The sequence below is a fragment of the Euphorbia lathyris genome, chromosome 5 (genome assembly GCF_963576675.1).
Source record: "Euphorbia lathyris chromosome 5, ddEupLath1.1, whole genome shotgun sequence".
Taxonomy (NCBI): Eukaryota; Viridiplantae; Streptophyta; class Magnoliopsida; order Malpighiales; family Euphorbiaceae; genus Euphorbia; species Euphorbia lathyris.
In genome coordinates this window covers 34,182,899-34,208,839 of record NC_088914.1, presented here as the reverse complement: position 1 = coordinate 34,208,839, position 25,941 = coordinate 34,182,899, and the positions used below count along the sequence as shown (strand labels likewise).

The 25,941-nt window shown below is 35.7% G+C and overlaps 2 protein-coding genes and 1 non-coding gene across 4 annotated transcripts; 1 reads left to right on the top strand and 2 right to left on the bottom strand.

Annotated features, from left to right (window-relative positions):
• The first annotated feature begins 3,179 nt into the window (after window positions 1–3,179).
• Window positions 3,180–13,945, top strand: LOC136230235 (auxilin-related protein 1). The gene is made up of 8 exons (XM_066019238.1): window positions 3,180–4,304; window positions 6,720–8,409; window positions 8,491–8,623; window positions 8,718–8,815; window positions 8,927–8,992; window positions 11,791–11,880; window positions 13,101–13,277; window positions 13,394–13,945. The coding sequence occupies exons 1-8, from the start codon at window positions 3,637–3,639 to the stop codon at window positions 13,430–13,432; spliced, it is 2,961 nt and encodes a 986-aa protein (XP_065875310.1). The 5' UTR covers window positions 3,180–3,636; the 3' UTR covers window positions 13,433–13,945.
• A 1,062-nt stretch (window positions 13,946–15,007) lies between these two features.
• Window positions 15,008–18,767, bottom strand: LOC136228656 (uncharacterized). 2 transcript variants are annotated; one of them, XM_066017101.1, is made up of 6 exons: window positions 18,602–18,765; window positions 18,409–18,501; window positions 17,761–17,989; window positions 17,242–17,324; window positions 15,905–16,012; window positions 15,008–15,246 (listed from the first exon to the last, which is right to left on the bottom strand). In XM_066017101.1, the coding sequence occupies exons 1-6, from the start codon at window positions 18,701–18,703 to the stop codon at window positions 15,085–15,087; spliced, it is 777 nt and encodes a 258-aa protein (XP_065873173.1). In that variant the 5' UTR covers window positions 18,704–18,765; the 3' UTR covers window positions 15,008–15,084. The 2 variants fall into 2 exon arrangements, with proteins under 2 accessions (XP_065873173.1, XP_065873174.1); XM_066017102.1 differs by lacking the exon at window positions 15,905–16,012 and having other exon boundaries at window positions 18,602–18,767.
• Window positions 18,768–25,834: 7,067 nt separating this feature from the next.
• Window positions 25,835–25,941, bottom strand: LOC136231525 (small nucleolar RNA R71). Its single transcript, XR_010689899.1, has one exon. It is a non-coding gene; the product is annotated as a small nucleolar RNA R71 (small nucleolar RNA).

Genomic DNA, 25,941 nt, shown 5'->3' with positions numbered 1-25,941 from the left:
GTCATACCACCCGACCCATGGCGGGAACGGATGCGGCGTACCACCCGACCCATGGCGGGAATGGATGCCGCATCCGTTCCCACCATGGCGGGAATGGATGCCGCATACCGTCCGACCCATGCCGGAACAGATGCGGCATACCTCCCGACCCATGGCGGGAACGGATGCCGTATCCGTTCCGACCATGGGTCGGACGGTATGCCGCATCTGTTTAGGCTAAATTTTAAATTTTCTCTCAAAATTTTTTTTTCACAATTTTGACAAAATTTTTATGGCAAGGGAAAAATTGTCCAATGGGGGCGGTGATAGGGAATTTGGGTGCGGTATATAGCAATACCCAAAAAATATGCAACAAAAATATTGATTGTTGCTTGTTATGTTGCTTTTAAGTAAGCTAATACAACGTTGTAGATTTCATTTTATATTTCACAAATGATCCTTATATAACCTAATATATTTAACAGTTTATATGAATTCAAAATTTACTAAAAAAATTCTGAAGTTTAAATCAGGATTTTATAAAACTTACTCCATAACAGTTTTTTTTATCATCGACACATGTTAAATTCAAAACATACTCATCAGGAAACTTCTTAGTTAAATAATCAATTAATAGTTGAGGCCTACTACAGAACAAATCGATGTCCTTATGAGATTTAGCATTGTCTTTCGTCTTGCCCTCAATGTTCATTACGGTATTGAAAACACACAATAGTTCATTATAAGCTAAATCACCCATAAAAGAAACATAATAATGGCAACTTCGATACAAACAAGATCATCAATAACATAAAATAGTTCAATTGTATTGTAAATAAATGAAACTATTGCAAACTAATCATTATGATCATCGTTACGATGATTATCGTCATCTGAAATCATTATTGAACTCATGCTCATTATCTGTTTCATAATACATAACCTCTTTTTTATGAGTTTCTTGTTCTGGCAACTTAAAATAAGGATCATTATATACAACAATTAGAGGAATATCTTCATTTTGAGCATCAACTTCAATTAATTGAGCATCTTCTTCTTGAAATGCGTCATTGAAAGCAATGACCTTATTCTCGGGTATGTCATAGACTCCTCCAGCTTTAACATTGATCGCAAACAATCTCATCACGCTTCAAGGAAGGATAAGAAACAAAATATGCTTGTATCACTTGTAACATAAAATGAATGGATCATATTTTTTTTTAAAATATCTCTTCATATTGACTTCAACAATATTGTAATGATCACGAACGCTGAATGTCGACATTTATTGTATGGTCATATTAATTGCATTTTAACATGACATTATTTTGTTCTGGTAAACCAGGGTAAGAAACTTGAATGATCTCATCAATTCCTCCGTAATATTCAAATCCTTCTCCGTAGATGGAAACAAAAAAATTAGACGTTGATCGGCCACCACTGCGACTTATCGTGTGAAGTCTATAATCGTTCACAAAGTATACATTGAATGACATCACATTTTTAGATGGTTTTTGAGCCAAATTTGCTACACACTTATTCGTTGTGGCATTATGCTTGATCTATAATGAAACAAATGAAAATTTATATCAGTAAGTAAGAACTTATTTATGTATTTAACGTATTAAATATTAACTTAGTAGTTTCATTGACACTTACAAAGTTTGAGAACTAATTGGAAACATGTTTTTCCACATCTTTTTCAATGGTTTCATTAGTTGCATCAGGTTCACTACACCATAAAACCCCTACTACAACCAAATTTGAATTTGTTGCTTGAAAATTAATGCATTAAATGAGTTTATTTTACTGTATTTCAATAATGTTGCATTTTTATTGCATTATTCTTCAAATTATCAAAATGATAAAAAAAATTATGCAACAAAAATATTGATTGTTGCTTGTTATGTTGCTTTTAAGTAAGCTAATACAACATTGTAGATTTCATTGTATATTTCACAAATGATCCTTATATAACCTAATATATTTAACAGTTTATATGAATTCAAAATTTACTAAAAAAATCTGAAGTTTAAATCAGGATTTTATAAAACTTACTCCATAACAGTTTTTTTTATCATCGACACATGTTAAATTCAAAACATACTCATCAGAAAACTTCTTAGTTAAATAATCAATTAATAGTTGAGACCTACTACAGAACAAATCGATGTCCTCATGAGATTTAGCATTGTTTTTCGTCTTGCCCTCAATGTTCATTACGGTATTGAAAACATTTTTCTCAATGTGCATCACGCCGAGGTTGTGTCAGATCATATTAGTTTCCAATAAGGAAGATTCCTAAAAATGCTTCTCTTCTTTTATCCATAATTTGCGTCACAAATATGCTTAGTTACATGTACAACAACCCAAAATCTTTTGACTTAAATAATATATGTTGGTCGGTCTTTATGGATGGAGGGGTCTTCTCTCAACACAACTACACCTGAACTTGGTCTCATTATTTCTATATATGGTCTGAGGCTTGTCATCGAGGCTAATAAAATGCTCTATCCATTCTTAATTATATGTCATTTAAGAGAGGGAGAAAATGTATGAATTATAAGTCGTGTTTACACAATTTTACTCATTTTCTCAATGTTGCTATTGTTAAAAATTCTCCTTTTGATTATGTATCTTTCCAAGAATATGAAAAATTTATGAGACATTATTAATGATAATAAGAAGAAGATTATGCATTGTCTAAATTTTATCTATTTTAATTGTGTGATAATTAGTCAGAAGATTAGATGATATTATTGTTTTTTTTAAATCTTATTTAGTAACTTTTTAATTCACAAAATTTGATCTCAAAAACATATAATTTATATAATTGAGACGAAGTATTAATTAGACTAGTAGAATGATTAATTTATCATTAAGACTTATCCCTCCAAAGGTTCGATCCTTGCCTTTGGGAATAGAAAGAATTTCCGTGGCCAGCAGTCCCACCCATAGAGGTGCAAACCATCTCCGAAACTGAATAGCCACTGTTGTCGGGTGGATACACTTACGAACCAAAAAAAATAACAACAAAAATATATTATTAAAAAAAAAAACAACAAAAATATATATTTTTTTTCAATTGAAGAATGAAGATGATTGATGAGAAATTTGATATTTCAAAATATGTACGTCCTTAGTATAAAAACGACAATTTGGCCTGCTTTTCATAGTAAAATTAGCACATTATTCTTATTACTAAGAAGAAAAGGAAACGTATTAGCAATTTCAGACTCCGCTAGAGAGAGAGAGAGAGAGAGAGAGGAAGAAAAAGAAGACGACGAAGTGCAGAGCTAGAGATTTGTTCCTCTCTCGCCATCTCCCCTTTCAGAACACATTACATTACATATACTAATTTTTCCTCCATTACTATTTATTCTTTGAACTTTATTTTTATTTTATTTTTCACACCTTAATTATTTGATAATTGACGAGTCACCCTCTAATTTTGCTACCTTTTTTAGTTTTTACCATATTTTCCTGTCCTCTATCGTCTCTTCTTTCTTCTGCGTCTGTGCTTTCACGGTTTTCCTTGTTGGTGCATTTCCCTTCTTAGATCTAAAAATTTCGATTTCCTTTATCTACCACCTGTTACCGGTCTTGCAGATCCGGCACCAGTAGCGTCCAAAATTAATCGCAAGATTCTGAGAATCTATGGATGATTTTCCTGGTATCTTGGCCCGGGACTTCGGGTTCAAACCCCAGGGTAAATCTGCTCCCATGGCGACATCTCGTAATAGTAATAATAATATCAATAATAGCTCTACTGGTTTCTCCTCTGTGAATTTTGGTCTTGGATCCGGTGGTTCTGTTAACTCCCGATCCCCTTCTGCTTCTACCAAATCTGCTCCTGTCTTCGATGATCATGATCGTGGTGGTGGCAGTGATGGCCTTCTGTTCAATGACGTCTTTGGCGGGCCGCCTAAGTATACGGAATCGCGTGGTGGCGTTGGTGGAGGAACTACCTCATCATTTGATTATGACTCAATTTTCAAGGACCAGAATGCGAAAGCGGGTTCTTTGCCGGTTTATGATAAGCCAGTTTATGATGACGATATTTTCGAAGGGTTACCAGGGCTGAAGACTACGTCTACGGGTTCGCAGTCAGCAAAGTTTGACAATGTGTTTGCCACGATCGGGTCTCCTGCTTCGCCCAAACATAGGTCACTAAACAACAGCTCGGCGTTTGATGATTTATTGGGGAATATAGGTAAAAAGGAGGCCCAACACAAGCGAGAGGCTTCCAAAGCAGAGACCGACTCTGCTGCTTTTGATGATTTGCTTCCTGGTTTTGGTAGCAGTAGCTCCCCTAGTATTAGCAGGTATTCGTTTTCAGTTTATCAGACGTTTTTTACCTAGCTGTCGTTAGTTTTTTTAATAGCAAATAAGGTAGTTTTGCTCAGTTTTCACGAAGTTTTTGAATTTGTAATCGTTGATTTTTGAAATTGATTGGATTTTCTACCGATTGTAAGACTGTCTAGGCCCTGGTACCTTGAGTAGTTGCTTATTGTAGTTAGTTATGCTAAGGCCATCTAATCTGCTGTTGTTTCTTTTATCTTTTTTGTCATGTGCCTGTGCTTGTTATGCTCCAGTGTTTCCACATTTTTATATCATGTTTCAGCAATTTATTTTTTTCCCTTGCAAGCAATAGATCTAAATTACCAAGAATATAGAGGTAATTATTGGATAAACTAACAAATTGCAGCATTGCTTACTTTTTTTCTACCGCTGTAATATTTTTGTTAGTAGCAAGTTTTAGATTGGAAATTAATTTTATATTGGCACCAATATTAATGTGATATTTACCTTGTCATAATGTTGCTGTATACATTTATTTGTGTCATAATCTGATTTGCATGCTTCATTTGATAAATAATAAAGAAATCCATAGACAAGCATTATTTTAGCAGCTATGTTCATGGTTTTGATCTTGAATATCTTAGTTGTTTGCAGTAGTTTCTTAATGTCTTATAATTATGTCTCTTTCAGTAAATGAAATGACTGTGCCGATAAGATTAATCCAGTCAGAAATTAACACCATGTTCGTTGTGTATACATGGAAGTTGCTTGCTATTGCTATCCTGAATTTATCATTCGATGGCTTCATCCTCTGAGTTTTGAGTTTTGCATTTGAGAGCTAACTTCTATTGCAAAATGAGCCTACAACAACAACAACAAAGCTGTAGTCCCGAAATGATTCGGGATCGGCTAACATGAACCGTCATATGAAACCGTGAAATCAAGTCGTGTCAGCGACATAAATTCTCTCCCTCCACTCCGTCCTATTTTGGTTAGGAGGATTGAAAGGAGAAAAAAAGAGGGAGACAAGGATTACTTCTCGTCTGTGGTAATGTAGCATTTGGAGAACTGAACTACAGTAATTGAATATTATGGAGTTTTCAACTGATGCATATGTGACAACATAGCCAGTAGAAATAAAAGCTAAACCCGATCAAGTTGAACTTTGATTTGAGATTTACATATTTGTAAGAGAATTTTAATGTTTGTGCATGCAAATTATTCTCACTTTAAAACGCAATTTGTTATTATTGGTAATTTCTAATTTATAATTTGATAAAGTACTATTCAAGCTCATAATCTAACTACAGTTTACCAAACTTCTGCCTTCTAGTTTTAGCTAGTTGCTATGGTGATGCTTTTCTTTAAAAAAAAATTAATTGTTTTTCTCTGTGAACTTTCTTTTCATCCATTAATCTAACATTGATGATCATAAGCGGACATATTGTTTTATTATTTATTTATCTTGTATTAAAAGTTTAGCATACCAATTTTTTTTCTTTTGATCTTTTCTTTTGTTCTTTCTTTTCTCTCCCCTCCATTGATGCTAATCAATTCTGAAGTTACATTATAGCCTATGTAGCACCAAAACTTTGATTTTGAAGAGTTGCTGTGTTTTGGCCATGTTAATTTAAAGAAGTTAAGAACTCATTCTTTTAAAATGGAAGTCATTTCTAGAAGCAAAGGACACATTAACCAATCGGTGCATTGCTCATGTCATGTTAAATCCATAGGTTTTTCTTTTTTGGATCTTCTTCAGGATTTCAAAATGAAAAGCACTCTTCTTTCCTCTTATGGAACTTGTAAACTCTTAAAGTTTATTATCGTGATTATATTATGCTTTTTTTGAAATAGTATTGTGGATATATAATGATTATATTGTTGTATAGAGCAATATGGTTTATGTTTTTATTATTAGGTTTGTGATAGAAGTTATTCAATAGGTGCATATTGTAATTGAATAATAATTGATGAGTATATTTGCTAACTTGCATGAGCCATCATTTGTCTTCTTTTTATACAAAATAGTAATTTGCAAATAGATTATTCTAATTTGAATATAGATAAATATTGCCATATTTTTTTTATTATTTACACATTTCCCTTACCTATATTTTATAGAAATTTTTTTTTTTTCCGTTGTCTGTTTGATTTCCATTTCGGTTATTATGATTAGCTTAGACTTCTTTAGCAACAGATAGCTGAGGCACACTTTTGATATGTTCTTATGTTAAAGGTAATGTTTATGATGCACAATTTTTCAAAATTTGTTTATTGGAGTTTCTTATTCTATCAGAACTAATCAGTCTTTTATGCACAGTTGTTATCTCTGTTTTGTAAAAACTATCTTCTTTGTTTTAAATTGTATGGTTTTTTTGTTTTACTCTTTTCCATAAATAAAATATTATTTAATTCTTAGTGCATACTGCATTGCACAGGTCAACTTCAGAGTCTAGTCAGGCCCATAAACCATCTGCAAACTCAGGGAAGACAGCCTCCAGTGTGATGGAAGATCCTTTTGCTGTACTGGAGTCAACTTCAACCCCTGCAGCTTCATCAGGAGGGTTGTACACAGACCCGTTAGAAGAAATTGGTAAATTTAGTAGCTCAGGAAGTGCAAAAGTTGATACTTCATCTACAAACATGGGAGCATTTGATGATATAGATGCCTTCGATAATCTTGGAAAATCTGTGCCTCCGGTTTCAGCTGGAATCAATAAGAGAGGAAATGATAGGGGCCCTTCCAGAACTGGATCAAGCATGGGCGACACATATTCTCCTGCTAGTAAAGATCCAGTTGACAAATACCCTGTTGATGAGGCTGCAGGCCACACACATAAGGCGCCTAACGATGATTTTCAGGAACCTCATGAAACATTGTTCGAGATGCCCACTGCTTCAACAAATATTCATAGATCTGCTGGTCAGAATGTTTCCTCTCCTCCGTATGTGAATGCTAGTCCTAGCAATGCAAATTCACCTCCAAGATCTGAAGATATTTCAGAATCATCTAATGACATATGGCTCAGTGTATCTGAAGTTCCTCTTTATACCCAACCCACAAGTGCACCACCACCTTCCAGGCCCCCACCTCCAAGACCACCTCGGATGTCTTCATCAACAAACTCGAGAAGGGTCAATGAATATTCTTTTTCAAATTCTAATTCATACTCTCAAAGCCCTAGATCAAGTCATGCAGCGAGAGGCTCAGTGCCTACTCAAATAGACGAACTTGAAGATTTTGCTATCGGTAGAACCCAAAACAGTACAAATGAACATGGAGATGTTCTCTATGGGGAAGATGTTGATGCGAACGCATCTTCTGCTGCAGCATCTGCTGCTGCAATGAAGGATGCCATGGATAAAGCAGAGGCTAAATTCAGGCAAATGAGAGAAAGGGAATATTTGAAGGCTGCTAGAATTAGAGAAGCTGTTCAACCAGATAGAGATGTGCTAGAAGCTCAACAGAGAGAATTAAGAGAACGACATGGGAGATCAGATCGTGAGAGACAACAAAGGGAACAGGAGGAGGAAGAGAGAGAACAGAGAAGGCTTGAGAGAGAGAGGGAGAGAGCTCGTGAAATTGAGAGAGAAAAAGAAGAGAAAGAAAGAGAGCAGAGGAGGCTTGAGAGGGAGAGAGAGCGAGCAAGGGAAATTGAGAGGGAAAGGGAAAAGGCTAGACAAGCAGTTGAAAGAGCTACTAGAGAAGCACGTGAAAGAGCAGCAGCTGATGCACGCCAAAGAGCTGAACGGGCTGCTGTAGAAAAGGCATCTGCTGGAGCTCGAGAACGAGCAGAAAGGGCTGCAGTTCAGAGAGCACAGGCTGAAGCCCGTGAGAGAGCAGCAGCAGACGCTAGAGAAAGAGCAGAAAAGGCAGCTGCAGAAGCAAGAGAAAGAGCTAATGCAGAAGCAAGGGAGCGTGATGCACGAGAGAGAGCTGCTGTTGCAAGGGCTGAATCTGATGCTAGACAGAGAGCAGAAAGAGCTGCTGTTGAAAGGGCTGCTGCAGAGGCTCGAGAAAGGGCGGCTGCTGCAGCAAGAGCAAACCAACAAAGGAATGAAAATGACCTCGAATCATTCTTCACTTCTCGTGCAAGCAGTGCACCAAGGCCTAGGGCTAACCCTTCAGTGAGAATCAATAGCTATTAGTATCGGTATCATCCATTCACCACCAGAATAAGTGGGTTAATTTCTGAACTTCTGTTGCAGGATCCATTTTTTGATACCCAGAATAAGGGAGGGTCTGAAACTGCCAAAAGGACATCTGTTGGAACCACATCTAACATGAAGAAGGCATCTTCAACTACAAATATTGTTGATGATCTCTCTACAATCTTTGGAGGTAGTTGTGCTTTATGTATTAAAATGCTATTTTTCTAATCATTTAGGTTTTTTTCAGTTTTGCATAGGCCTAACCAGATTTTTGTTTGCAAAAGGTACGGGAACAACTGGAGATTTCCCAGAGGTTGAAGGGGAGACTGAGGAAAGACGAAAAGCTAGGTTGGAGCGCCATCAAAGGACCCAAGAGCGTGCGGTATGTTTTGTTTTATTCGTTTTCTTAATGGAGTTCCACATGTTTCCATTTAACTACTCACCATATTAGATCAAAATCTGTTAACTGTTAAGTCTTTTTCTTTTTCTTCAGGCAAAAGCACTAGCCGAGAAGAATCAAAGGGACCTTCAAGTTCAGAGGGACCAAGCTGAGAGAAATGTAAGTGGTGCAAGCATATTTTTTCAGGATTCTTTTTCACCCAAAAAAAAAAAGATTCAGGATTTTCTTTCTGTTCTATTGTTTCTCTTGGCTGTGTTTGGTATTCTGGGGAGGTGGGTAAGTAGTGAAGAGAATGGAGCCTAGAAATTCTTCTAGGAACGGATCTACGTTTGGTTGGATTCAGGATTTGAGTATCAATAATTTGATTTCTTGTTGTGACAGAAATCAACACGAGCAGTAATGATTTGGATTAGCAGATTCTTTAATAGGTAAAAGTTATATATAGGACAGCAGAAATCAACATGAGCAGTAATGATTTGGATTAGCAGATTACTTCATCATGTTCATTGGGATTATAAACTGCCTGATACTCTTTGAAAGACTATTCTTTGATAATTTGAAAGCACTGTTGTTAGAATTGGTAGTGAGGAGAAAAAAATTGGCAGCAATTATGAGTTTTGGAATCCGTATATTGCAATTAAAGGCAGGATTCATGAATGACTTTTGGTGTGCCACATACAACCAATAAGGATTAAACTAAATGAATAAAAAAAATTAAAAGATCAATAATTCAAATTTAAATTCAAAGAAACAGATTACAATAAAACTCAACTTACCAAATTATAATTACAGACAAAGACAACCACTCTTTCCATAATGAAGCAATGGAGGTGGATTGCATAATTTCATTATCTTTCCAAACTTTTTTTTTTTATGAATTAGTTTTATTTAGGATTGCATTAGATTTGAATTTAAATTTTAAGTACTTAATTTATATGACTTTTTTTTTTACAAATTAAAATTGCATTTCTAGACTAATATTTTAAGTTCAACACGGTAATTTTTTTTTTTTTTTTTATAGTATTAAGATTTGAACTGAATCTTACGATTCACGAGTCACGATTCACAAAATGAGGATTTCGATTCACGAGTCCAATCTCGATTTGACAACTATGTTTGAAAGTAATCTTGGAAATTATTTTCAATTACTTGAAATTAGTAGGTAATCCGTTTGCTTAAGCTAGGTGTTTCAATATTTTTGAAGTTTAAGTTCCGTCAGTTAATAGTCAAAGGATTGTATGTCTCTTCTGTATTTTTCTGCAAAGTGTAACCCCCTTGAAGGATTATGCTCTAGCAAGATGTGCTTTGTTTGTTGCTCAATGTGGGCTTGCATCTGCTCAATGTACAAAAACACAAAGAATTTGTGACATTTACAGTGCTTGGGAAATTTGTGTCTTAGTCGCTATAGAATGGTGAACATCTCTTATGAGTGTATATGATATAAATTATAATGCTTAAAAATGTCTACATGTTTTAGAGATATCAGATATGTTATTATGGAAGGTATGGTTTGGTAAGTGGGTGTCTTGTGTATGTTTAAATGTTTTTTTGCTCTAAACTTACTACGGTTCATTGTTGTTATTTTCTCATTCTTTTATTTAATTGAGCTAGGGTTGGTTTTCTACATTTACTTCTATAGAAGAATAATGTTGGATGTTGCTTGGAAATTGAAAACTTGGTTTCATCCTCTGTATTTATTTCCCTGTTCGGTTTAAGTTTACAATTGTGGAAATGTATAACATGTGCATCTTCCCACCTCTTTGTCCAAAACCATTTTGGGCAAGGCAGATTAAATTTGTTATAGTTCACAGCTAGTAATTTCAGTATTTATTCGCTTTTCCAATCAAAATTTATAATTTGGAACTGTCATATACATATAGATTATTAGTAATATATAAATTACCATTAGATGATATACTTAGTGAAAGATTATATTTTTGTTGAGAAGTTATAGTTAAAATGAAATAGGTTGTGTCATAAGGTTCAGTTCTCTAATTATTCTGTGCAATTGGAAATGCCATTTCTGCCTTCTTGCATATACACACTTCTTATCCCCCTGCTTGTATGTCGACACATCCGTCCAAGCATTCTCATGTGTACTGCACTAATTTTAGCAAATGTTTCATCACTTGCTGATTTATGTTGCAATTTTTAAATTACATTAGTCTAGAACTCTCTTCTTACTTAGTTTAGCTCGTATAGTGCAATTGCATAAAATGTACCTTCATTGTGCTAGTATTTTAATGCTATTATCAATAAGCTTTTTAGATTTGTGCACATTGTGGAACCTTTCTTCATCGGAATGAACGTACTTGCTTCTCTAGTGTTGCTAAAATTGTGATGGGTATGTTCCATTTGTATTGATGTTCCTCCATGGCTAAGACTTGCTAAGTGAATATCAGTATCTGCTTGAGCCAAGTCGTTAGGTCAATTAATCCAACCAATTAGTTGAATTTCGGCAAAACCAATATTTTGGCCGCTTTACAGATTTGTTAGTTAGGGTTAGATTATCCAAAAATTACAATATCAGGGGCTAACTAAGGTCTAATTGAAGAAATTTGGGCAAGTACAAGGGACAAAATATGGCTATGGCTATGGCTATTGCCATTCAATTTGTTTAATGTCTGTTAGTATGGCTATTACCATTCAATTTGCTTAATGTCTGTTAGTATTATTACCATTCACAAACAGCATACACAAAGGGATTAGAAATTTATTTTCATCAATCCTAATAGTTTGCATACTTGTGGCTGCTCCTCCATACTACCAATTTATCAATCTAGCTGGCTTTTACATGGGTTTTATTTTGTCCAATGGTTCAAGTGAAAAAAAAAAGAAGAAAATCAGTGAAAAATATTGTAGTTTCTTCTATTTGGACTTTGATGTAGAAATGGTCATCGGCCATTTCAATTTTTTGTTGTTGCTGTTGTAGTGATATTTATCCATGCTAATTTCAGAGAATTGCTGAAACATTGGATGCTGAGATTAAGCGATGGGCTGCAGGGAAAGAAGGGAATCTGCGTGCTCTGCTATCAACAATGCAATATGTATGTCTTTATAGTTTTATATTGTAAATATAATTTGCTGAGTGTCATTAAATGCAGAATTTATTGGTAATTATCAGTTTGGCGCAACGGTAAACGTTGTTGTCGTGTGACCAAGAGGTCACGGGGTCGAGTCTTAGGAGCGGCCTCTTGCCAAATAAATTGGTAGGGGAAGGCTTGCTCCCAGTACACCCTTGTGGTGGGATCCCTCCCCGGACCCTCGCTCAGCGGGGACGCGTAGTGCACTGGGCCGCCCTTTATCAGTTTTAGCTGTAGTCTGTAGATATCAATGGAATTTTGTATCTTGTTCTTCAATTTGCAATATTTTTGTGTAATCATTTGCTCTCTTTGCCTTATTGTTGTCTGTAATTTGTTCAATAGAGTGTGGTTGCTCAATTGAAGATATCAACCAGAAGCTTTAACTATCAATCAAGTTGCTTTTATCATCGATTTTTTTTTTCTTTTGAAAAAACAAGATGCCTAAAAATCGAGTAAGGCCAGTACAACTGTAGGGTTGAATTGGTTATTATGAAAAACTTTAATTTGCGGTCTATTTAGAGTTTACAACTCTTTTTTGGGGCAGCTGAAATGCCGAAGGTACTTGACGTTTAAATCTTCAAGTCCTCTGAGTCATAACAGATCTAGGTTACCCATAGCTAGAAAATCACATAATCTAGGTGTTGTCAGTTTACTTTTTCATACAGCTCTATAGTAAAAAACATGCATCATTGACAAATTAGATATTAAGGTGTGGCTTTAGGGTAATCAAATGGATTAGAATATAGTGTCTGAATTTCTTTTTGTTCATGGTTGCCTACGCATCTGTTTTCTTATGGCAATCTCTTTCTGCTCTGTGGGTATGTGTGTGACTCATATTTTGCATAAGCATTTCTTTTGGCAGTTCTCCATTTAAACCACTAAACTTACCTAGGAAACTCTTAATTCAGTGAAATTTCAGTTGATGTCTTTCTCAAGTTTTGTCAAGACCTTTTCCAAAATTTCTTCCTCAATTCTATCTTATTATCCACCCTTGCTATGTTACACATACACTTCTCTTTAGTTGTGTTTCCTCGTTTGGTATCCGTGTCAGTTTTCGTTTGGAGCCTATATTTTAGAAATTACGTTTACTGTGTCCGTGCAACATAGCACCCTTGTATGTATTTGTTGTAAATTGTAATGGTTATTCCACCCATTGCCTTCTAAATCTGTTGCACTATTGTCAGGTGCTGTGGCCTGAATGCGGATGGCAGCCTGTTTCCTTGACTGATTTGATTACTGGTGCTTCTGTAAAAAAGGTCTATAGAAAAGCAACTTTATGCATTCATCCAGATAAAGTGCAACAAAAAGGTGCCAATCTTCAGCAGAAGTATATTGCTGAAAAGGTTTTTGACTTGCTCAAGGTAATGTTGCATTCTTGATCCTGTGAACTTTTACTTCGTAAAATTTTCTAATACTCATGGCTCAGTCATTTTGGCTTACATGCTCTGACGTTACAATTCTTTTGTTGAAATAATAGGAAGCGTGGAACAAATTCAATTCGGAGGAGCTATTTTGAGTTTCAGTGGTGAATTTTTTGCTCGAAACTATTTGATGTGGCAATTACGTTATTAATTGGGAGTTGAGCTACTCTTCTGCCAAATGTATCCTTGCATGTGCTGCAGTTGTGGTGCGCGTTATATCTGCTGAAAAAGATAGTGCCTAGGAGATTTTCAGTTGTCTCTGTGCTTGAAGGATGAACAGCTCCCCTGTAATTCGGGTGGCCATAAAGTGGCTTTTTCTCCACCACATGACACCTGTAACCTGGAATTCCTTTTCCCCATGTAGAGTATTGTTCAGCTTTACCCCCATTTGCATTGGATAAGGGGGTGCTTTTTTGTGTCAATTCTTTCCTATAATTATAATATATGTTATATAATTGTCCATTGGGTTTCCCTTTTTAGTAGTAGAGGAATATGTTTATTGATATCAAAATGACATCATTGTCGTCTTTTGTATGAATGGACTGATATCTCTGAGCTGTACGTTTTATACATAATATATTTTTTTCAGGTGATTGTTTCTATCAGAACTCAATGCCCTTTCTGTTTTACTTCATCAATTCCAACAATTCATTGCATATAAAAACTAGGAAAAATTTGCAAAAACAATCCACTTGGTGTAAAAGTTTATTAACAGGAATCTGTATTTTTTGCAGTTACAAATTCAGGCATTTCTTCAAAAATTATTATCGTAATTATTTACCCTAAAATAGAGTAATTTGGAGCAAATAAAAATACTGACTTTGTAAATTAAGTATTGGCTAGGCGAAAAATTAACTCATACTACCTATGTTGCACGGACACGGATACGGTATCCGACACGGACACGGACACGGGAAACGTCATTTCTATAAAACACAGGACACGGATACTTGGGGGACACGTGTAAATATTAAAAATATTGGAGCAAATTTATAAATATTAAAAATATATTTTTATATATGATTTTTTGTAATATAACTAAATAAATACATATAAATGAAATTAACGGTATCCCCCTGTCCCTGTCCTTTGGAGTTTCTGACTCTCTAATGGAATAAGAATCAATCGGTTATTGAAGGAGATGAACGGAATCGGAAAGGATTTTTCGGTTTTGAAGGAGATGAACGGAATAGGAAAGGATGTAATCGGTTATTGAAGGAGATGAACGGAATAGGAAAGGATGTAATCGGAATCGGAAAGGATTTTTCGATTTTGAAGAATTAGGGTTTTTTTCCTGGGACACACGTATCCTTCACTGATACGTGTGTCCAACTTTCCAAAATTACGGACACGGCCCCGACACGGTGTCCCTGGCGTTTCCGGCCGTATCCGTGTCGGAAACGTATCGGACACGCGATACGTGATGATTCCGGCGTGTCCGTGAATCATAGCATACTACAAAATTCACGAAGTACAGATCAAAATTTTAAACCACAAAGATTATCTTTGCAAATTGGCCAAACCATAAAATTTATTTTTGTACTTATTATTGAAATTACTGAAATTGTAAAGGGATCAAGAAAAGTAGAGAAGTTGTTTCGTTCGGTCTTCTCACCAGAATGTGGGAAGTTAGTTTTGCAGCGTGATGGTGGATATTATCAAATGCAAAATAAAAAACAAGGCATGAAAATATTCTTTATTTTTGGGGTAACTTCCCTTTGTTTCTTTGAGTACAAGAAAAAAAAGGTTATATCACAATCTCAAATACTTTGCAGATATCACAAGAGATGTACAATGCAGTCAAACCAAATCTAGTTTCAATACAGAATTTGGGTTTCGATCTACAACCCCGATCTAGATGTTCTGTATGGGCTTCAGCCAGTCGAGTCTGCAACGTCTCTAAATTAACCTGCAATGACAATACAAGAGAGAACTATTAGTTCCCATACTCAACACTAGAAGAGGTGAAAATGTAACATGATAAAACAAGGAGCAATGGTCTATTACAATTACAAAACATCAGGACCAGCATTACTTTTTGAGATTGGAAATTTACAACTGATCGAAACAATCTATTTGGTTATAACTCCAGCTACATTTGCCAAATCCGTTATTAAGGGGAACCAATAAAATATCGAAAAAGATATCAAAGTACAAGTTTTTCATACATAAAACTAAGAAAAGACCAATTCATATTTACTTTTAATAACCAATAAAATACGAAAAAGATATCAAAATACAAGTTTTTCATACATAAAACTAAGAAAAGACCAATTCATATATACTTTTCTGAAGGAAATTACTTTTGCCACTTATTTAAACAAGTTAGAAAATCTTACTAGGCATGATGCCACTCGCACCAAACTACATAGGTCAATTATGCATAACCAGCTAAATCAACTTCCAATATATTGCATAACTACTTTGCGGGAATGATATGGAACTTGGTAAGAAATTGGTAGCTGGGACTAGTAAATTGTGATATTTTTGGGTGACTAAAGGAACTTCAAAGAGAACATGATGAACGAACCAACTAAACTATGAATATCAACAGGCAAAGACAGTACCTCATCGCCTTTGGTTAGTTGTAACTCACAGAGACTACAATCTATAAGCTTATGATTTTCTTGCAACAGTCCTTGCTTACAGATTGGACACCAGGTTTCTCTTTGCACCTAGCATCAACATCAGAAGAATTTAGCAATTTTGCTTCTATTGTACTAGGAGGACCCCAGTATATATATATATACACAAACCATTTAAGCTCATGTTTTTCATATTTTCTGCTATATGATATTTATACAAGGTGAACGCAGCAATACAGATTCTCAATTTCATTGAACTTAGTTTATAGATGATGCAAGTATGGGTCAGAACATGATTACATATCCAAACTTTCTAATTCGAGAAGTTGAGAGTTTTGAAGACCATAGATATATAATACTCATTAGAACCATGTCTGCACTTAATTTGCTTACACGGTTACACCCAGGGGCGGAGACAGCCCGGAGCTCGGGGGGGCCGAAGCCCCCCCGGTCTCCGGCACCACCCCTGAAAAATACTAATCCGGCCCCGAGAAGCCCCCCCTAACAGAGTTAAAACATGAGGACGTGAACACATAACATGAAATCGAGCTTGGCTGGTTGGTTTAAGTGCCTGTTAAAAGGCTATTCTTCAGCCCAATGGTTCAGGTTTGAACCCTCAACTCCTCAAATTTTATTAAACCTATTTTCCCCTTAAATCCCTCTTTAAACCAAAATTTGTTTTTATTTTTTCTATTATTATTTTGATCTAATGATAAAAAAAAATTCCTCAATATTATCATCTATTTTATTTTTTTTATCATTGTTATTAATTAATTTATTTTTTTCCCTTTAAACACAATCTTCACTTGCACAACTTTCTAAATCGAAACAATAAATCATAGTATAGACATTTTACGTTTTTTTTACTAATTTGACAGTTTATAAACTAAATTGATATTTGTTCATTCTACAAAGTTGAACTTATAGAAAATTAAATATCTCTACGCTTTTCACATTAGAGACTTTTAATTCTTTAGTTAACACATTAAAACGAAACAGTTTTATCATGTTGGCGGTAAAAAAATTTGCCCAGCCCTGCCGGGCTGGACTTTAGAAAATCATATCCGACCGCAGAGCTAAAATTAGCCCCCCCGGATATGAAATCCTGGCTCCGCCACTGGTTACACCTACATAAGCATGCTCCTTGTTGTTAACAAAGAAAAGTTCTAATTTTAAGCATTAATAAATTCAAATCATTTTTTAAATTTTAATTTATTATATTATCAATTCAACTTAAAAGTGGACATATCACATTAGTTTATGCACTTTCCTTTGATGCCCATATGAAATGCTCATAATATCACAGCGGACATTCTTACCTGCTCATCATTCAGTTGCATGTGCTCAAACACAGCACGAGCCAAATACTCATCTTCTTCATCCTCCCAAGTGTTTTCAAGTTCTGCAAAGAGCTAGAGTAAACATTTAAGCTTAAAGAGATGGTTCAAAAAATTATACACATCCCAGTGCACAAAGCCAGACACAAATAAGGGTAAATGCAAGAGATTTTCAGAATTCCTTTTGATTATCGATAAGTTAAATGTACTTTTCAGTTTGTGCTTTTAAATGATATGGGGATTCAAACAAGAAATAGAAAAAAAAAGAATTTGCTCATAAGAAGGAAAAATCTGGAAAAGAGAAAAAAGAAAAAGAAGAATGCTGATCAAGGAACAAAACCTACATGCAGTTGTGCTGATTCCTAGATGATAATTACGCTCATAATATATTAAGTATACAAAGAAGATCTCATTCCTATGTGTCAATTCATTTCCTTATAAATCAACAGTGAAATACTTGTTAGACTTCAAGATTATATTTGTTACTGAACAATATTGTACCTTCTCTAATGGGTTCTGTCCTGAGATCCTCGTAAAATATTCTTTGCATCTCTAGCATCACCTCTTCACATACGCCTTGATAAGCATCAAGTAGACCATCATATTCCCATAACATATCAGTTTCATCTAATGCTGTTGCAATTTTAGACTGTTCATTGGGTGATGAATCATTCCTAATTCTTTTCAGTTCATCAGAAACTATGTCCTGAAAAGCATATTTGATAAAGTCCTGAAACACAAATTACAAACCTATAAGTTATTGAATCAACTCCAGTAAAAAGAAACTTGAAAATGGGAGGAATAAATGAATAGGTAACAGCGCTAAAATGAAGTATAAAGTGAAGGTAGAGAGAATCCAGTACGGAATAATCATTGTTGAACAGCCAAATAAAACCATAAGTATGTTAATTCAAGCTGAAACTCTAGATTGAATATCCCAAAAACATGATCATAAATAAAACAGATTTAATTATGTCAAAGCCACAGCATAAAACATGACATGCTCAGAAAACCAAGTGTTTGAGAAGAACAATCAATCAACAAATAAAACCCAAAAAAAGGCTCATTCCATGGAACCAAAGGAAAAATCAAATTAAAATAAACATAAGAAAGCAACTAAAATACAACAAGAAAAGCAGTGGGTAAAACCTTCTGGTCGAGTGATTTCGCAGTGGGTAACCTCATCTTCCATAGCAATCGATTCCTGTCCTCTCGAACCCTCTTGTAACAATTTTCCCTCAGCTAATCATCGAGAGCGATAACCATTACGAGGTAGAATCACAAGCAGATTCAAATGAAACACAGGCAATTTTGAAACATTACAAATAAAATGAGACCGAACCTTATTTTTCCAAAGAGGATAAGTATTAAAATGCGATGAGGTTTTGTTAGACTGTCGTTTTGGGGGTGGTGTTGAGAGAGGGCAATCGACCTCCTTCTCCATTCTTTGTCTGCGAGCTTTCGTCGAACACGCACCGAGAAAGGAAACAGACTGAAGAAATATATGGAAACGCGATCTCTCTAATGGCGGGAGATTGGGTTTGGGCTGTGTTTTGACAAACAAAAATGGAAGAAACTAGAACTGGCCCATGAAAGCTACGAGTAAATTACATTCATGCTCCCTCAACTTTATGTTTACTTTTATTATAGTTCATTTTTCAACTTCTTTTGTAATTTATTAATATAATAATTATTTTTACCATAAATCAAATCAAAATAATAAATTACGATCTTGAAACTGAAAAATTAAAAAATCAAAAGTATTTAGAATCATTTTTTTTATATAAAATTACCATTTAAAAAAAAATCTTTTGAAAATTTTATTTTTTATTTTTTAAATCACACTTTTTGGAATTTTTTTCTTAATTTTTGCGAATTACTTTATATCTCTTGTTTAAATAACATTTAAATGGTCTTAAAATCAAAAAATAAAAAATTAAGAATTAAAGTTGTTTAAAATATAATTTTTATAATAAAGATTATCCTATTAGTAAAAGAGGTTATTATATTAGTAACAAAGGTCAATAACGCAAATTTAACTCTATATTATTGGAAAAATAGATTTAGTCTAAACAATGCAATTTTAAGTTTATTTTAATGTTTACTCGATAGTGTAATTTTAAACATTATTAAAGAAAGATGTTTTACATTAAAAAAAATGGTTCAATTGTGTAATCAAAACACGGGAAGTTTGAAGACGATGAGAATATGAAAAAACTCATATTCAGTTGATGAAACTGAAAAATTTCACCGTTTAGTAAATATTAGATTTAAGATTGATTTTTTTAGGGCAACGTATGAAAAAAATGCTCATGGTTTGACTTATTTACAAATCGAGGTTCATGGTTTAAAATTTTGCAAAAAAAATGTATAGGGTATGTTTTTTTTTACAAAACAAAGTATTTAAAACCAAAATTTAAGTAATTGATGAATCTATAGCATTTTTTTCAATTACATTTATATATTTTTTTTATATAAAGAAAGAAGACTTAAGAGCCCGGAAACAAACAGAGAAGCAAAAAAGAAAAAGAAAAAACAAAACTAAGGCCTTGGTGTAGGTAAAACCACACCGATCCTTCTGTAATATGTCTAGGAGGCCAATAGGAGGCGTACCACACACGTGATGACTCAGAGGAAGAGACCTTACGAATTTCGCCATCCAGTCCGTCGCACAATTTCCTTCTATAAGCGCATGCCTAAAAACCACCTCCCGATCCTGATTTTTAAGGAGTCTCCACCAATTGATAATCCATGAAAACGTGTGGGTAATAATGGTGTCTTGTTGCATAAACCCGACCACAACTAGTGAGTCCAGTTCAAAGATGACTTTCCTGCACCCTTTGCTCTAAGCAAACTATAAACCGTAATAGAGACCCCATAACTCAGCAAGTAAAGCATTACAAATTCCCAAATTAGCCCCAAACCCACCAAGCCATTCCCCAGCAGGGCTCTGGAGAACACCACCCGCTAAAGCATGTCCTGAGTTTCCTTTGGACGAGCCATCGGTGTTCATCTTCAACCAACCTGCTTCGGGGGGCTGCCATTTAATCTCCCACACCACTCTACTTGACCAAACCTGAGACACATTATCGCTCCAAGCTCGGCAAACTTCTAATGCATGGTCCATAAGGAGTTCGACTTTATCCCGGGACTCTAAACTCCCTTCAAAAATAGCCAAACAGTGCCATTTCTAGATCTAGTAAACTCCCATAGCAAAGAGCATGTCCCAGTTAATATCCAAAGACTATCCAGCAAAACTTAGGTTACTATTAATCCAATCCGGCATAGATGCAGTGAAGAAGGAGGAACACAGCTAAGAGGGTATGCATTTGGACCAGATATGCTTCACGCCGAGGTAGTCATGGAGGGCATGTAAGGAAGTATCCTACGCAACACAATTCGAACAACCACTAATCTCAGATAAGTGACGTTGCTTACGGTTCCAATTACACAGAAACCCGTCATGCGCCATCAGCCAGAGGAACGAATAGACTCTCCCTGGAATAGCAAGGTGCCATATTAATTTCCATTGGACTAAAGGGAACTCGGTCCTAGGGGGCTGTTGCGCTTGGCATAAGCCCATGTATCCCGAAGCAACCGAGTAGTTGCTGGAAGCAGTTAGAGACCAGAACCATGAATCCTCTTCGGAATTACCAGGAAAAATAACATAGAAAGCCAATCTGAGTAAGGTCGAGGTAGGGAGAAAGTTAGACAGTACCTGCCAATTCCAGCTTGCCCCTCAACCCACAAGTCAGCTACTTTAGCCCCCTATAGATGTTCTGGAATTTCCTCAGTGGCAGCTAGACGAAGAGGCCCAACATCACACCAGTTATCCTCCCAAAACAACGATCTGAGGCCATTGTTTATGACTTTAGCAACTCCTGGAGCAAGAACAAAATCGCTTTTAGTGATACCTCTCCAAGTGTTTGAACTAGTCCCGACTGCTCTAAATTTATCCAAAGCAAGCATATTGCCACAATACTTTGCACAAAGCACCTTGACCCAAAGAGACTCGTCCGAGAGTTGTTGGTCCCGTGTAATGTAATAGGATTAGTTCCAAGGGGGGGTTAGGAACTAATGTAACTTTTTCGCTTAATTATGCTGACTTAATTTAATTCTTTTAAATAACTTCACTCAATTCTGGTCAGCAAGGCTGAGCGTGATGTAAGACAGCTTTAGTCAGAGGCTGACTAGAACAGTTTCACTTATGAGTTGGGAAATAACCCTTACGGTCAGCTTCCAACTCAGCACTCTGATTACTCAGCGTCGGCTTATACAAATTATATACTGAGTAATTTAAGCAAGCAACACATACATATATATCAAGAGAAGGGTTAGAGATTACTCAGCAGTCTTATCCTGGTTCGGCCTCACCGCCTACGTCCAGTCCCCAGAATCCTTCCGGGCTTTTTCAATCCACTACTGAGCTCTTTAAAGGTAGAGCACAAACCATTTACAAAGCAATTGAGTATGCAAGAGTACCGTCCTCTATTCGTCTACTCAACCCTACTGAGCACTATGACCAAACACTCAGATTTTCTCTACCACTGAGTACTAAAACCGAGTACTCAGCTTCACTCTCTCAACCTTTACAATTGATACAAATTTGTTCTTTCTAGATGAAGAACACTTTAGATGAATACAAATTCACTCTAGACTTTTACACAGAGATTGGATTTGGGTGTAAGAACTTGCTTTTTCTATTTAGACAGCTTCTCTTTTGGATTTTCACTCCTGTGAAGATTTGCTTTTCTATCTGTGCTTTCTTGTATTTCGGCAAAGAATCCAAGTAATGAACTTGCCCTTTTATAGTAAAATCCGAAGCTTCAATCATTTGAATTCGGACATGTCCGTTGAATTCAAATGGTCTTCTTGCGTCATTCTTTGGTCAGCATTCAGATTTGCAGGCCAATCCTGTCATCTGAAATTAGCAGGCGCCAGGCTTACCAGTTTCATCTTTTTGCGCCAGGTTTTGTCTTCTAGCGCCGGGTTTATCTTCTTGCAAAACGCCAGTTGATCCATGCATCTCGAAAAGGTCTCTTGGCGTAATTCCGAGACTTCTGAATTGGTGCAGACCTTTGTCGGGGTTTGTCTTCTACTTAACGGATCATTGGTGCTGTCCTGACGAACACTCAGCTTGACTTAATTGATGTTGCCTTTAAGATCTTCTTTTGACGGGGCTGAGTTATGTTCTACTCAGCTTCTTCGGTCAGCTTCATCTTCAAGCGTTATTTCTGAAGAAGACTTTTCTTCTATAATGCTGAGTTGTGTTCTGCTCAGCTTCTGTGGCTCATGCTGACTTTATTTTGTCTTACTTTTTATTTCTGTTCTCATTTATTAATATACTCAACATTGAACAAACACATTAGTACAATTAAATCAAAGCACTTAAATTTAATTGTCTTAATCATGGATTTAATCTTAAATAATTTTGTCAAATCAAAATCATGTGGAAAGGTGTTTTAACAAGAGTAACATTTCCAATACAGGCATTTTGCTAAATTATAATCCTACATTGATTGAATCCCCCAAGTCTCCATCAAGCTTAGGATGACAGACAATGTCCCAATGAATCAGATGGACTTTCCACGCCCCCGGAGAACTGCCCCATATGAATTGACACGCCTTTGAGTCTATGGAGCACCACACTCCCTTGGGAATCACTGGCATTGCATAACTAGGGATTGCTAAAATGACCGACTTCACCAAAGTAATACGGCCCTCAAGGGAGAGACACTTCAAGAACCAACCGTCGAGTTTCCCATTAACACGATCCAAGATATATTTGTAAGTGTCTTTGGTCACACGTTTATGCAATAACAACATGCCAAGATACTTACCCAGGTCTGAAGTCTCCTGAAAGCCCAACACATTACAAATGTTCCTTTTTACATGATCCCGAGTGTTAAGGGAAAATAAAATATGTGACTTCTCTTGACTAACCCATTGTCCTGAGAAGCTGCAGAAGGAATCTAGGATAGCCCGAATGATCCTTGGTTAATCCTCAGAAGCCTCAGTAAAGAGCACAATATCATCTACAACAAATAAATTGGTCAGAGCAGGCCCTTATCTAGATGCCCTAATCGGAGTCCATCTCCTGCACTGCACGGCTTCACTAATAAGGTAGCTAAGTCTCTCTAAGCAGAGAACGGAGAGGTAAGGGGAGAGGGGTCCCCTTTCCACAAGCCTCGTGATGAATTAAAAAGTAGAAGGTGTTCCCCCATTCCAAAGCAGGCTCATCGATGATGAAGAAACACATGTCATGATAAGGTTCACCCAGTGATCAGAAAAACCTGCAACCTCAAGAGTATCCCTAAAAAAGGACCAACTGGCCCGATCATAGGCCTTCTCCAAATAGAGATTCAATACCATGCCTCCTTTCCTTCCCGATTGTTAAGCCCAAAACATACCTAAAATATCATCGATAATTACATCAATATTGCTACGAATTTATGCTATTTATAACTGTTTAGAAAGCTTTTACTCTCGAATATGTTTCTTTCATGCAAGGTACATAAATATTTGGTGAAATCCAAATAGGAACGAAAAGAGCTCAAAAACAGAAGAAAAACCCTACAAAAGGAGTCGAAGATGACGAAAATTAATAACGCCAAATCGAGGACGAGAACGAAAGACAAAAACGATGAAAAGTTCCGTGCCGCGACCGCGGCCCCCCAATTCTCGATCGCGACACGCTCCCTTCAGCTTCTCCTTCCCTTCGTTCGAAGACCAATTGATGCTCCCCCATTCTCGGTAGAGAATTAAATATTCTCGGTAAGAGCAGGAGTCTGTAGAACCCAAATTGCACACTTTCATTTTCGATGAAACGCGTTCGTTCGGGTGGATAAAGACGTCCTTTCACAACGGATACGATCCTTCACAACGGACACAACACTTCAATCAAGACTCTTCAACATCTATAAATAAAGAGTTGATGAAGAGTTGAAGATATGTAGAAGAAAGAGATTAGTATAGAATTTATGCAGAAATTCCGAGTCAAGTGATTCAGAAGTTAGATTTCGATTCTGTAAAAAGCAATATGATGTACACACATTGTTTATTCAATAATAACAAATTCAGTAGCGTTTAGACATTGTTCCAATTTAGTTTTCATTTTGGTAGTAGACCGACCAAGTCTCTATTACGAAGATTCAACGAGAAGATTGAGTAGAGGATCCACCCCTGAGCCTGACAAACTCTAACGAAACCCAAGGAAAGGATTGACAACCCGTTCACTTGCAAGTCGTCGAATGTTTCCATGCTCCATGTTCTCTGTAAACTTGTATCAATTTATATTTCATCTAATAAAGTCTGTTCTATTCGATAGATTTTTATGCAGCATTTTGGTAAAGGATCCGAAGTGGATTGATGCTGGTGTTTTCATTAAAACGTATTTAATTCAAAATCTTTACAAGGAAACTTTGTTGAACACTTAGGCAAATTATTATCTCGGAAGAGTTTTAATTTGATTAAGGGCAATTATCCCGGATAAGGGTTTTGTCATGTTCAAAGCCTAATAATTAGAGGTTCCGTCATTTATTTCATCTTTATAATTCATACAAAGTTTAAAGTTATTTTCTTTGCTTAATGCAAACAAATACATTTGTTTACTTTTCTAAAAAGTACTAAAAGTTCATGTCTTGCAAATTCATTCTTAAATCAGAATATTTTCTAACATCTTCATACTCTAATCTAATTCTTATTCTAGCAATTTCAAAACCAAAACCGATTAAACGATTTTCCATATTATAAACCTTAAAAGTAAATTTAACCGATTCAAAATAAGTTTTGTTTAAAAAACGTTCCCTGTGGGATCGATATCTTTTATTACTACAAGCGTATACCGTGCACTTGCGGAAATCACTCAACAAGTTTTTGGCGCCGTTGCCGGGGAACGCCAAAATTTTTGACAAAATTTTAAATTTTTCGTGTTTTATTTCGAATCTAGGTTTATTCATACTTATTTTAATTTTTTTTAGTTTAATAATTTTCAATTACTAATATATTTATTCTTCAAATTCTGTTTTGTAGGTAGTTTTGGTTCGTGCAAGATTTCAAGTTCATGCGCAGTTCTCGAAGTTCAGGCATACCACCAAAACCACTAGACCTAGAAATTGAAAGGACTCTTAAGAAGAACAAAAACAACAACAAAAACAAAAACAAAACCCCAGTAAAGACAAATACCGAGTCTGGTAAAATGGCAGACCCACCAACACTTATGGATTACGCTAGGCCAGGAGTGGCCAGTGTAACAAATAGTATAGTTAGACCCCAAATTAACGCAAATCAATTTGAGATTAAGCCTGCGTTGCTTAATATGTTGCAAAATAATGTAACATTTTACGGGTTACCTAACGAAAATCCTAACACCCATTTGATAAATTTCTTAGAAATTTGTGACACTTTTAAAATTCCAGATGTGACTGCAGAAGCAATCAAACTTCGCCTTTTTCCTTTCACTTTGAAGGATAGGGCTAAAGAATGGTTAACTTCTATGCCAGCCGCAACTTTTGCCACTTGGGAACAATTAGCCCAAGCGTTTTTATCAAAAAAATTTCCTTTAGCAAAAACCGCAAGAGTCATTAAAGAGTTAACATCTTTTTCTCAAAATGATGATGAAACTCTTTATGAGACTTGGGAACGTTTTAAAGAACTTCAACGTTTATGCCCACACCACCAATT